The 13,770-nt window shown below is 41.5% G+C and overlaps 1 protein-coding gene and 1 long non-coding RNA gene across 15 annotated transcripts in view; one reads left to right on the top strand and one right to left on the bottom strand.

Moving 5' to 3' along the window:
- Positions 1–13,769, bottom strand: part of LOC140708892 (uncharacterized) — a 41,090-nt gene extending 27,321 nt beyond the window's left edge. For both annotated transcript variants that reach the window (XR_012089199.1, XR_012089200.1), the window contains exon 1: positions 13,594–13,769. This is a non-coding gene — a long non-coding RNA (uncharacterized lncRNA). The remainder of the gene's footprint in view (positions 1–13,593) is intronic.
- The window catches only part of DST (dystonin), a 486,601-nt gene that overhangs the window by 95,110 nt on the left and 377,721 nt on the right, over positions 1–13,770 (top strand). For 11 of the 13 annotated variants that reach the window (XM_073006092.1, XM_073006096.1, XM_073006083.1 and 8 more), the window contains exon 4: positions 6,027–6,234. In XM_073006092.1, the coding sequence (XP_072862193.1) occupies positions 6,027–6,234 (208 nt within the window). Of the gene's footprint in view, positions 1–5,720; positions 5,845–6,026; positions 6,235–13,770 lie in introns of those variants that run through there. The other 2 variants (XM_073006088.1, XM_073006093.1) reach the window with 2 other exon arrangements.

Below are 13,770 nucleotides of genomic sequence, written 5' to 3'. Positions count from 1 at the left end.
CTATCACTTTGTCCTTGCAACCTGTATATGTTGATTTTGTGAGCACAGGAATAGATTAAGCAACACTGAAACACACTGCAAAAGACCTTGCTTTGGGCTGTGTGCAATGGCTCATGCTTGTTATCCCAGTATTTTGAGAGGCCAAGGCAGAAAGATTGCTTGAGGCCAGGAGTTTGAGAGCAGCCTGGTCAACATAGGGAAACCCCGTCTCTATAAAAATATTAAAAAATAAAATTAGCCTGGTGTGGTAGTATGTGCCTGTAGACCTAGCTACCTGAGAGGTTGAGGTGGGAGGATCTTTTGAGCCCAGGAGTTCAAGGCTGCAGTGAGCTATGATCATGTCTTTGCACTCCAGCCTGGGCAATGGATCAAGACCTTGTCTCTTAAAAAAAAAAAAAAAAAAAGACCTTGCTATTTCCCCCTCAATTCTTCATTTTGAAAAGATTCAGATTTATAGAAAAGTTGAAAGAGTAGACCAGTGAATACTTATTGTTAGCCTATTATCACATTTAATACTTTTCCTTGTTTTTATTGAAACAATAAAAATAAGTGCAGACATCTTGGGTTTCCTCAGCCTGCATCTCCTATGGATAAGGACACTTTTCTACATAACCACAATAGTATTATTGCACTTTAGAAAACTAACAATAATTTCCTAACATTATCTAATAAACAATCCATGTTCCATGTTCAGATTTCCCCAGTTGTCCCCAAAAGACAGTTGTCCCCAAAATGTCTTTTTAGCTTTTAAAAAAGAATCAACCCAGAATCCATCCAAGGTTTATGAATTAGTCATGTCTCTTTTGTCCTTTTAAATCTAGAACAATTCTTCCTTTTTGGGTGTGTATGTTTCTTGTCATTGACCTTTTTGAAGGATCTAGGACAGTTGTCTTATAGAATGCTTCACAATCAGGATTTTTCTGTTTCCTTGTGTGCTTTCTATTTTTGGGTTTTTTTCTGGTGAATATTTTGAAATACACATACAGAAATGTGCTTAAGTTATAAATATGTGGGTTTGTGAAAGTTTACTTTTCAGCCTCTGGGATTTTAAACTTTTGGCTACTTTGCAAACCCTTATCTCTGCACTTCTTTCTCCATTGCCTGTAGAGAATGCCTATTGCCAAGACAATTTCCTGGCACTTTCCTACAGATCAGGGTGCTAAGGCTGGGCAGCATCCAATTTAGGCAGTTCCATTGTACTTATCTCAGATCCCCCACTGGGGTTTCAGTTAAAGAAGTTATTGTTCAGTTCCCCTTCTGAAAATGTTATTATGTAATTATCCTGGCTTTAGGAGATTTGGGTTGTTTTTATACCATGTGAATGAACTGGCTATCAGGAAAGTCATTTTAAAGCTTTTGGTGATCTAATTCAATTGTTAAAACTGCTTTAATAACTACGTTGTAGAAGACACAATATAGCAGGTCCTTGAATAGTGTTGTTTTGTTCAATGTCTTTTTGTTATAATGTTGATGAGAAAAAAAAAATCAATTTCTGGCTGGGGCCACTGTTAGTGGAGTTCATACTTTCTCCCCATGCCAGCGTGGGTTTTCTCTGGATGCTGCAGTTTGCTCCCACATTCCAAGGATGTGCACATGAGGTTAATTGGTCCCATTCTGAGTGACTGTGGGCATAGATTATGATTGCACCCTGCCATGGGATGGTGTCCTGTCCAGGTGTGGTTCCTGCCTTGTGCCTTGAGCTGCTGGGATGGGTTCTGGCCACCCTTGATCCTGAACTGTAATAAGCAGGTTGGAAAAGGAATGCATGAATAAATGCAAATTATTGTAAAATAAAAATTTGTAAGGTCTACAATAATCCTACAAATGCATGACAATAAACGATGTGGTATGAAAGTGCTCAGTGGGTCTGCCATATTTGTGATTGGCTTTGAACTGGATGGCAGTAGGAGGTGCTCCTCATATTTTTCATTTTGCAAACATTTATTCCTTGATTTAACCCCCCACCCCGATGACTGCCGTCATTTACTGATTCACCAAAAATTGGGTAAATAATTATCTTATTTTTATTAATCTTCTGTAAATGTATGTATAACTCACATTTATTTCAGTGTTTAATATTAGAAGTGTTTTGGTCTTTCTTTAGAAGTTTGGTGATATTTTTATGACCAGAAATATTATTTGCTGTAGGAACTTAACTCTCATTTATATTAATTAGTCTATGTAAAATTGGTTTTATTATATGTCCTTTGACTTAAAGCAGCAGTTTCCAAGAACCTCTTGATGATTTTAAGTGAGGATTTACTGTACAGGGTTTTTGGCTTGTAACCATCTAGTGCTTTTTTGGTTGCAGAGATTCAGTATCAGTACAGAAGTGGCTCATGGTCATTTATGAAAAAGGCCAACTGTTAAAAAGTATTATGACCTAGGCCAGCTTTACCTTCACTACCCAAATTACTCTGCCCCCTTGTTGGTATGGTTACTCCACACTCTTTCATGTATCTCTTATTTTCAGCATACATGCCAAATGGGGATGACAAATGATGGTGTGAATTGGGGTCTTAACCTGGGGTCAGTGGGTCAGTGAATCCCATAAAATGATATGCAAAGTTTTGCATGTATTTACTCTTGTACTTTGTTCTGGAAAGAGGTTTTCATAAACTTCTCAGGGGTGCCCATGAGCCCAGAAATGTTAAAAACACTGACTTAGTTACTTCTTCATAGAGTTGTCCATATTTTCTCTAACCCTTGACATAAAATCTTTTTACTTTTGGTAATCTTTTTATGTACTTGTATTGGATTAAAATATTATAAGGAATAAAATTAAATTCATTCAGAATCTTAGTCATCACCCCAAAATAATCGCTACTTACATATGGGTAACTATTACATGTACATGCACATGCACATATTTTAAGAAATAATTCTTGATGAATTATTTCTTCTTTAGTAAATATAGAACAATAACATTTTTACAAAAAACTAGCTGGGCGAGGCGGCGGGCGCCTGTAGTCCCAGCTACTCGGGAGGCTGAGACAGGAGAATGGCGGGAACCCGGGAGGCGGAGCTTGCAGTGAGCTGAGATCCGGCCACTGTACTCCAGCCTGGGCGGCAGACCGAGACTCCGTCTCAAAAAAAAAAAAATAAAAATAAAAATAAAAAAATAAAAATAAAAAAAATAATTGCTATAGAGTAGACTATGGTATCCATATAACTATATTTAAACAGTCTCCTGTTGATGGACATAGCTACCATATTTGTATTTTAATAGGAATTAAACCTTAGGCAACAGTAGTGGAATACTAGATAGGAACCTGGGGCTTTTGTTGATTACAGGAGCCCTCTTCCTTTGTCCTACCTTTCCAAGCCCCACATCAAAGGTTAGACTCTGGCCTTTGGGTGAGAGAACATATTTGCTTTTCTTAAAACAAAAGGGAACTGTAGTTCCACACTCTTCTCTAGCCCCCAAGATAGTAACATGATTTGGCAAATCATTTCAAATCAATAAAGAATATAATAGGTTTTCTTTAGGATCAATCCACTTTAAAGCAGCTCCATTTAAATCTGTTTCCAATTTTCAGGGTTCAAATGGGCCTACTTTTGTATAATTTACCTTATATTTTTAAAAAGTATTCATGAAAATTTTTGTGGGAAAAAATCCAATACTTTAATTGTTAAAACACTTGGATCATGTAGCCTGGGAGAGACTTTACCACATATAAATATGTACGATTTCCCTCAGTTTGTGTGTGTGTGTGTGGGGTCCATATTTTCCTATGATATAGTGCTGAAAGAAGTGTTGTTGATTGTCTTTTCCTCTTTTTCTCTCTTATCTGTTTACCAATGACACTACCAGATTAGAGGCTGCACCAGTCAACACCCATGGGTCTAGGGGTGGTAACTGTTCCCATCTGGCTATGAGTGATTAATGGTGTTTATGTCATGGCATAAATCACATTTTGTTGTTCAATCAGCTGAGACTCAGGCCATTAAAAAAATTTACTCTACAAAAATCAATAACCAGTGGGTTTTGGAAAGGAGCAGTTCTTTAACAGTTATTCTCCAAGTCTGTCTGTAAAGATAAATAATCAAATTACTATACTCACTAAAATAGTACAGGTAACAAGAAATATAATCTCACAGATAAAGGATTACCTTAAGTAAGGACAGATAGGAAGCCATTTTTAGGAAGATAGAAAGCGGCCAAAGAAACCCAATACCCTCTTAAAAGTCTTTAAGAATGTCACCCTTTTATACAGAGCCAGCCAAAAACAAAATCTCAGAAAGCTCAAGATGGATTTTCAGAAAAGCATGGAAAATAAATTGGGTTGATAATAGCATGCTGTGACTGACCTAATGCCACTCACAACTCCCTATGGATTGTAGCTACAATACAGAAAATCAATTTTATTTACTTTTTGCCTCAAGTTTGCCTAATACCTTATTGCCATTAGAAAAATATACAGACTCTAAATAAATAAATTAGTCAAGATGGTGAAATTTTATGTAAAGTAAAATGGGAGACAGCTTTTTTGGGGGGAAAGAATAGAGAGCTACGTCTTACATACCTCACTTTGTGGGACTATTACGTGAACTTCTAAAAGAATGGGGTTTACACCTACTATGTGCCCACAAAAAAGAAAAATAAAATAAAATAATGGTGTTGACCATGCATAGCCACATGCCTAAACAGATTGAGATAAGGTTAGTAGTCCTGATGCAATTAGAGTTTATTTCACGTGCCTTGGGTGAGTGTTTTGGGATGTGGCTCACACAGCCTGTTTGTGCTGCAGTTGCCACTGCTTTTGTGGGAAGCCCAGTGTTTTTGCTCAAATTGGAGCATGCCTCACTGATTTCTGCCTGTAACTTGCTTCTTGGGAATCCATGGCTGCAAGTTACATTTCAGGAATTCGAGTTATACCAGTTTTGCATTTTTACCATGAGTCTCAGCAAAGTAGAATTCTCAGTAGGAAAGTCAAGACTTCCTTTTGATGTGTTGTTATGTTTATAATTTTGCAGCAGAGATAGTCAACATCCTTGTTTCATTGGTAAGCCAGTGGCTCTCTAAATAATCACAAACACAACCCAACAAAGAAGGAAGGAATAACACCTTGTGCCTTTTCCCTCTATGGAAGATAAAACACTTTTATGCAAGACATGACCCTGCACATTTGCTCCAGCTAGATGAAGGGAGGACTAACCTTCAGGCCAAGTGCTTTGGTAAAAGCATCATGCTTCTCATTTCACAGTGTAATGACCAGGAGCTGAGAAGAGCTCTGTTTCCTGTCACTGAGCTGCATCATTCTCATTTACATTATTGGCAGCTGTTACTTTGCTGGAAGTTTAAATTACCTCAAGAACTCTAAACCGAGTTCAGATGTTTGTTTATTGGCGCTGCCATAGGCTTCTGAAAACAGTCTTTTGTGTTCTCCCAGTCTTAAGAAAAGGCTCTTCTCAGAATCAGCCCTTCCTCCCTCCTTGCTCTTTTCTGGGAACCTGATTCAGTCTCATGAAGAAAATTAAATAAAGAGGACAGGGGCTTAAAATTGGTCGGAACAGAGTCTCCAGTGGTGAGGTGACTTGAAGCGGAAAGGAGTTGGGACTCAACATCCTGCATTTGTGCTTTGTTTTCGAAACTTCGAGTTAGTTGCATTAATGAATTAACCAGCAGGCTAGCAATGGAAAATGTTTCTACTGTCCTGGTGGGGGAGCCAAATACTATAGATTTGTAACAGGAAGGCTGTTGATTCTGGCTTCATTGTTGGGCCAGTCATTTGTGAGCTGGTGGCCGGACCACAGGCCACACACTTCTTCCGTGCAAATCTTCATGTATTGGAACTGCCTGTATATTGTTTTTATGATTGGAGACTTGGCCAAGAAAAGATGGTGAGCCCCGGGTTTCATTTTTTTGGTTTCTGTATATTCCCTCAGCTCTGAGGATGGTGCAGGATATGCCAGACCCAGTTTGGGGGCAGGGAGGGCGGCGGTGGTGATGGTGGGGTTGTTTAAATCCATGAGCATATGTGAGTATTTTGCTGTTAATGCTTTTTCTGTGTCATTCTCTGTAGAGTTCCGGGAACGCGTCCTATCGCTGCTCTATGTCTTCCTCTGCGGATTTTTCCGATGAGGATGATTTCAGCCAGAAATCTGGCTCCGCATCCCCAGCTCCGGGAGACACCTTACCCTGGAATTTGCCTAAACATGAGAGGTCGAAAAGAAAGATTCAAGGGGGCTCAGTGCTGGACCCTGCCGAGAGGGCAGTGCTTCGGATAGCAGGTAAGAGCATCTGGGGAAGGGGATGGAGTGGGGGAAGAGAGTTGCGGAAATTCGCCCATCTGCTTCCTGGGGGGCCATAGCGGGAGCTGATGCACTGGGCAGGAATCTGTGCTCAAGGTGGGGGAGGATGATGACCATGTTTACTTTATGCCTTGTTTTACTGATAGAGCCATTTGCCCTGCCTGCTGGTGACTAAGCTGTTTGGCCCTGCCTTCTGGTTGGATGAATTGATTCCTTTGAAATGCAAGGAAATATTGCACTAAACTTTCCTATTTACTGCATTAGTTACCGTAACATTCTGAAAGTATTAGCTCCAGTGATTGCTAGTACATTTGCGGGAAGCTGGAAGTGAGCAGCCTTTATTTTCATTTTTGCCCAGGGGCACTGAGCTACGCAGATTTAACTCAGGAAGATTCACCGTTTTCGGTACCCAGGATTGCAAAGCATATTCCAGCAACTTGGATGTTGTTTTTCTTTAAATGTAGCATCTCTGTCTGCATCATCGTATCCATAGCAGCTTTCTATCCTTAGTGCTTTTGAGGGTTTGGCCATCATGCCTTCCTGATTAATTAATACATGAGACGTGCCAGTGTTTCTGTTCTGTGTTACCCGGTGTTGCCTTGCATTGGCCCTAAAAGCTGAACCAGAAGTGATGGCTTGTTTTACCCAGCTGAAAGCTGAGAACACTGTGGAAATCAACCTTCGAACCCCCGTATGGTTTGTGTGTATGTGTCCTGTGCATGAGAGGTGCTTCCAGGGGTGGTTGTTCCTTTCTTCCCTCTGTCTCTCTCTCTCTCTCTCTCTATATATATATATATTTTTTTTCCGTCTTGGAAATGGTAACAGGGAAGGATGGAGTGTGTCCTTGGGGACTTTCTTGCAAAGGCAGAAGGCCAGGTGTTCTTTAGGTTTGTTTCTGCATCCAGTGGTTCAGGCTTCCTTTCCTTCCCTCTCTACCACTCTTAACTCTGGAGGTCCCTTTCCACAGTTTTTTTTTTTTCTTTTTTGCCTCCTATACTATATTGCAAAGTTGGTACTTTCTTTTCCTCCAAGGGGGCTGGCGGGGACCAGCCCAGATTCCAGCCATCAAGGCAGCTGAGAACCCCCTTTTTGTCCTCCCAATGGGATTTTCTGATTACGGGAAAAACAAACAGTGCCTAGCCAGCCATTCTTTAGTCAGGGTTTCTGGGGCAACAGCCTTGAGCTTCTTCTGGTTTCCGCTGTGAGATGCTGGCTGGTCTCACCCAGGCCTTTGAAGAGCAAGGAGTCGAGTGAGGAAAGGGAGGATGGAAACTGAGAGAGTGAGCAGGGGTAGCCTTGGAGAGTCGAGGCAGACCAGAAAATGTTTAGTCACTGAGGCCTGCCTCCTTGCCCTATTGAGAACTTTTCCGCAGGTCTGAGGCTCCAGCAAGACGAATGCCTATACAGATGACACTGCTCATACCAGATGTTTGACTCAGCAGAAAGGGAAGATAGATGAAAGAAGGGTGTGAATGAGAAGTTACTGGGGGCTGATGGCCCACTTAGGGCATCAAAATGGGATGCCTGCTCTATGTATTTTTTGGAAGGCAGAAGGTGCTTCTGGGCTGAGAGTTTTGGTAGTAGTGGCAGAGATGGATATTTTGCTTTCAGTAATGAAGGAGGGAGTTATGACAGAAGGATAGGGCAGGTATTTGTTAGGGGCAATGAGATTATATAAATTGGGAAAAACTCTACTGGGCAGGAATTTATGAGAAATGTAACCATCAGTGTACACTGCAGGTGGGGAAGACATTGAAGAACTCAATGTTCTAATGGGATGCAGTGTACATGAAGGTGCTGATGCTGTTAGTAGACTGTGGAGTCATTGATGCAGGGGCCATCGCTTGTTAATTGTAAAATGTTTACTGAGTTTGTAGGGATAGCTGTGAAGTTGGTGGCAGTTGATGCACTGGGGACCTCAAAATTCCATTCTTTAAAATTTACAGGCCAGGCGTGGTGGCTCATGCCTGTAATCCCAGCACTTTGGGAGGCCGAGGTGGGTGGATCATGAGGTCAAGAGATCGAGACCATCCTGGCCAATATGGTGAAACCCCGTCTCTACTAAAAATACAAAAATTAGCTGGGCATGGTGGTGTGCGTCTATAGTCCCAGCTACCCGGGAGGCTGAGGCAGGAGAATTGCTTATACCCAGGAGGCAGAGGTTGCAGTGAGCTGAGATCCCGCCACTAAACTCCAGCCTGGTGACAGAGTGAGACTCTGTCTCAAAAAACAAAAAAAACAAAAAAACCAAAAAAAACCAATTACATGAATTCTTCAAAAGCAGAAAAAGATAAAAAGAAACAACAAACAGTAGGGAAGCATATTATTTTATTTTATTTTGAGACAGATTCTCTCTCTCTCTGTCACCCAGGGTGGAGTACAGTGGTGCTGTCTCCAACCTCTGTCTAATGGGTTCAAGTGTTTCTCCTGCCTCAGCCTCCAAAGTAGCTGGGACCACAGGCATGCGCCACCATGCCCAGCTAATTTTTTTTTTTTTTCATTTTTAGTAGAGATGGGGTTTCACCACGTTGGCCAGGCTGGTCTTGAACTCCTGACCTCAAGTGATCCACCCACCTCAGCCTCCCAAAGTGCTAGGATTACAGGCGTGAGCCACCACACCTGGCCTATGATTGTATTTTAAATAAATATTGGTAAATTAGCTTTTTGCTAGACAAATCATAAACAATAATCATACGTGGAGGATAGACTTGGGGGACCAGTCCACAAATACCTGTTTAACCTATAATGTGGCTAAATTATGAAATTCAGCTATATTATGTGTTAAACTGGCCACTGATCACCCAGTGTGAGGATGAGGGGTACAGGTTATCTAATGGAATTTGGTGCTGTGGATAATATGAAAACATACAATTGGAATTTCAACTTCTAATTTTATTACATATTTTCATACTCTTCCTGAAACTTACCCCCTCCCTGAAATTCACCCTTTTTAGGAAATGAGGTGAAGTTCAGAAATGGTGTGAGGATGTCTGTAGTGGTCATTACTTAGTAATAAAAGAGCTAAGAGTTTAGTATTTTTATTTGTTTTTAAGGTCCTAAAAATCGAATTGATTGTGAAAATGTCTATTGAGTCAAAAAGACTATGTGGTCTATGGGATACCTTAATTCATCCACATTTAGCAACTACTTATTGAGCCCCTGCAATGAAATGAAGATTAGCACACGGTTCTGCCTTTAAAAAGTCATAGTTTCAAGAGAGATTAGTGAATGGATACAAACTTACAGTGAATGGATACAAACTTAAGTGAGTTAGGACTCACTTACAGAAATGAGTCCTAATATTCCATAGCAGAGGAGGATATCTATCGTTAGCAATAATATATTGTATATTTCAAAACAGCTAGAAGGAAGGACTTGAAATATTACCAATACATAGAAATGATAAATGCTTAAGGTGATGGATACCTCAAATACTCTGTCTTGATCGTTACACATTGTATGCATGTAAAAAATACTTGCAGTATGGTACCCTCATTAATATATAAAATATGTATCAATAAAATAAAAAAGAATAAGCTGGAAAAGAAAGGTCATAGTCTAATATGATAAATGGATGTGTTGTTAAACCGTTACAACGCGGTAATTATTAGTTGTTACAGGGATTAGTTGTGATGGCTCTAAGCACGTAAAATTAAAAGAACCCAGAGGAGAGTATAATTAACTTGGGGGGAGAAGGGAGGCGTGGGAGGTTCCTGAAAGGTTTCTGAGAGGAAGTGCCACTTGAACTGAGATTTAAAGAGCTTGATGGAATTAGGGTGAAAGGGAAGCCCACTTTAGAGGGATGGAACTACAGGAACAAAGGTAGGGAGATGGTTTAAATGAGAACTGCCAAGTAATGTGTGTTGCTAAGTGTGGGATTTGGAAGGGAAAGACAGAAACTGTAAAGATGTTTGTGTGCAATCCTGAGGCAACTGGACTATTTATGTTGTAAGTGCTAGGGAACCGCTGAAAGATTTTTAAGCAATGGAGTGGCATAATCAGGTTTACAGTTTGGAAAGTCATATTAGTGATGGTGTCACATGACGAACACTTCTTATTATTTGTTTATTTAAAAATTTATTTATGAGTTGAGGGTTTGCTCTGTTGCCCAGGGTGGAGTGTACTGGCGTGATCACAGCTCACTGCCACCTCTAACTCCTGGACTCAAGGGATCTCCCACTTCAGCCTCCCGAGTAGCTAGGACTACAGGTGTGTACCACCATGCTTGGCTTATTAAAAAAATTTTTTTATAGAGATGGGTTCTCATTGTGTTGCCCAGGCTGGACAAGTGATCACTCCTGGGCTCAAGTGATCCTTCCCGCCTGGGCCTCCCAAAGTGCTGGGATTATAGGAGTGAGCCACAGGGCCTGGCCAACTTTACTTTATTTTGTTTGTTTGTTTTTTAGACAGGGTCTTCCTCTGTTTCTCAAGCTGGATTGCAGTGATGTGATCTCAGTTCACTGCAACCTCTACCTCCTGGGCTCAAGCGATCCTCCCACCATAGCCTCCCAGGTAGCTGGGACTAAAGGCTTGTGCCACCATGCCTGGCTAATTTTTGTATTTTTGTAGAGACAAGGTTCTACCATGTTGCCCAGGCTGGTCTTGAACTCCTGGGCTCAAGCGATCTGCCCACCTTGGCCTCCCAAAATTCTACTATTAAAGGTGTGAGCCACTGTGCCTGGCCCAACTTCACATTTTTAGTGCTTTTGTATCTGTTGTGGTTTCATCATATTAACATCTGAGACTATAGTATGTTTACTTCTTATCTCCTCAGGTCAATGTGAGAATAAAACAATGAAATATAAGGAAATGGGCTTTTAAACACCCATTGTATAAATGCTTTTTACATATGAGCAATACAGATCTGCTGTTCTTAGCTACAGGATATTGTAAGTTGGGTTTTTTAGTCATAAACTACCTATAAAGTTACATGCTTTGTCAGTGATAATGCTATTTTAAGAAAAGGATTTTTGTCCTATCCAAATACTTTGAAGTTGGAATTGAAGGATCAAAGGAGAATCAGACTTTGAACTCAGGCAAACTTGGGTTTTAATTCCTCCTCTGTCCATGACAGTTGTGTTTACTTGGACAATTTACCAAACTTATCTTAGCCTCAGTTTCTTTATCAAAGGGGTCATGGTTGTGGTGATTAAATATAATAGTGAATGCAAACAATTCTGCTAACTCCTTGGCACATCAAATGCTCTATAAATGATAGCTTACCCATGGCCAGATGTTCTTCTAAGCACTTAATATGGTATCCTATTTAGACCTCCCAAGAACCCCATGAAGTAGGTACTATGATTTTCTCCATTTTCAGTTCAGAATCTGCTGAGAAAGGAAGAGAAACTTTGCTAAGGTCGTAGTGTCAAGAAGTAGTAGAGCTAGGACCTGAATTCAGGCAGTCTTTACTCCAATGTCCAAGCTATTTACTGCTATGCTTTTGCCTCCTCTCTATGGAATATACTATTATTATTAGCATATTAACCTAATGGTACCCTTCCAAGAATGCATGGGGCAAAAGCTATTTTTAAAAACAATCCCAAATGCTGCTTCTGCTCATTTTGACTGGTTCCTTAAATAGATGATTAAAATTACTAAGTGTGTGCTGACTATATGCATAAAACTGGGTGCTACTGAGTGTCAGTCTCTGATGAAGGCTCAGATATGCCTTCAGTGACCTTACTGATTGTAAAGGAGACATTTTCGAGAGACCTATGTCTATGCATGTGTGGTCTGTAAATGAATGACTCTCAGGGATCTAATGCTAACCCTTTTATTTCAAGAAGGTGTCCCATATGATACGTGGTTGTTACTTCATGAACAAATGTGCACATAAATGCATATCAAGCTGTAATAAAACTCTAGTAACCTTAAAGACTTACTGGGATAAGGGTTCAGACTCAGATTATAAACCAGTGGTCAGGATAGAAAAAAGAGATATGGTCTTGCTTTGTTTGGAGTAACAAAATTAGGCCAATTGCTGAGGAGGAGTGCTCCAGTTCTATCTCAAGTCAGTTTTCTTTTTTTCCATGAGTACACAATTTTTTTTTCCCAACTCATCCCTGTCTAAGCATTAATGGAAAATGGTCAATAGTTCACAACACCCAACGCTAACAAAGAAATAAAAAATCATGGAGGGCAAAAGGTCAGTATATATGAAAGGAGGAAATAGGGAAGGAAGATTTAGACAAGAGGTGAAGTTGACATAGGTCAGACCGTCAACAATCAGCTGATTTATCTAATAATAGTAGTAGCAGTGAGGTATCATCCTGTCACTGTACTCCAGCCTGGATGACAGAGTGAGACTCCACCTGCTAAATAAAGTAGTAGAAGCAGCAGCTAATCCTTATATAACACCAGGCATTATTCTAAACTTCATTTACTATACAACTTTATGAGTTAGGCACTATTATCGCTGTTTTACTGATGAAGAAAGCTCAGAGAGGATAAGTAACTTACCTATGTGACACAGTAAGGAGTAAAGATTCTATCTACAGCAGCCTGACCTCACTCTTTTTTTTTTTTTTTTTGGAGACGGAGTCTTGCTTTGTCGTCCAGGCTGGAATACAGTGGCATGATCTTGGCTCACCGCAACCTCCGTCTCCTGGGTTCAAGCAGTTCTCTGCCTCAACCTCCCAAGTAGCTGGGATTACAGGTCCCTGCCACCACACCCGGCTAATTTTTGCATTTTTAGTAGATACGGGGTTTCACTATCTCTGCCACTCTGGTCTTGAACTCCAGACCTCGTGATCCACTCTCCTCGGCCTCCGAAAGTGCTGGGATTACAGGCGTGAGACACCACGCCTGGCCAGTCATTACTCTTAAACACATCTATTTACATGCCTGGGTATCAGTTGGTTCCTCCAATGGACTCTTAAACTCACTCACTTTAGTATATGATACACATATATCTAATTTAAGGGAACTGTATCCATTTTACTCAGTTTAATGGACACTAGTACTATGTAGAATGAATAATAAGAGAGCAAGAGGGAGGTGACAAATACGGGAGTGTTGTGAACCTATAGGCCCGCCGCGGAGCCCAGCAGCAGATGCGCCTGCGGGCTCTGGGGGGCAGAAGGGAGGGACCGCGCGGGCTGGTCCTCGGCAGCCTTGGGGCGGCCGGGCGCTCAGGCGCAGGCGCGGCCCGGCTGTCAGGCGCTGATGCGCGGGGCCACCTGCAGAGGCCTCCTCACCCCGTCCCCGGGATGTCCCCCAGACGTGGACCCCCGTGCCCTCCTTGCCCTGTGCTGTCACAGAGTGACCTGAATCCTCCCATGCCAAAAAAATGGGTGGAAGAAAGTATTTCCAACCCTCCTCCCGATCTTCCCTTACCGAGGGAGAGCCGCTGGCCCCTCAGCAGGGGCTTGCGCACGGCGGTGGAGCGATCTGCGGCTTTGTTTCTCAGGCACCTGTTGTGGATCCCAAATAGAAACGTCGCCCTTGGGGATTCGGGACCGGGCAGCCAGTGTCCGGGGGTGGGCGTGCTTGGCTGCACGGTCCACCCGGGTG

This window comes from Chlorocebus sabaeus, chromosome 17, assembly GCF_047675955.1.
Source record: "Chlorocebus sabaeus isolate Y175 chromosome 17, mChlSab1.0.hap1, whole genome shotgun sequence".
Classification (NCBI taxonomy): domain Eukaryota; kingdom Metazoa; phylum Chordata; class Mammalia; order Primates; family Cercopithecidae; genus Chlorocebus; species Chlorocebus sabaeus.
This window is presented reverse-complemented; position numbering and strand designations above follow the sequence as displayed.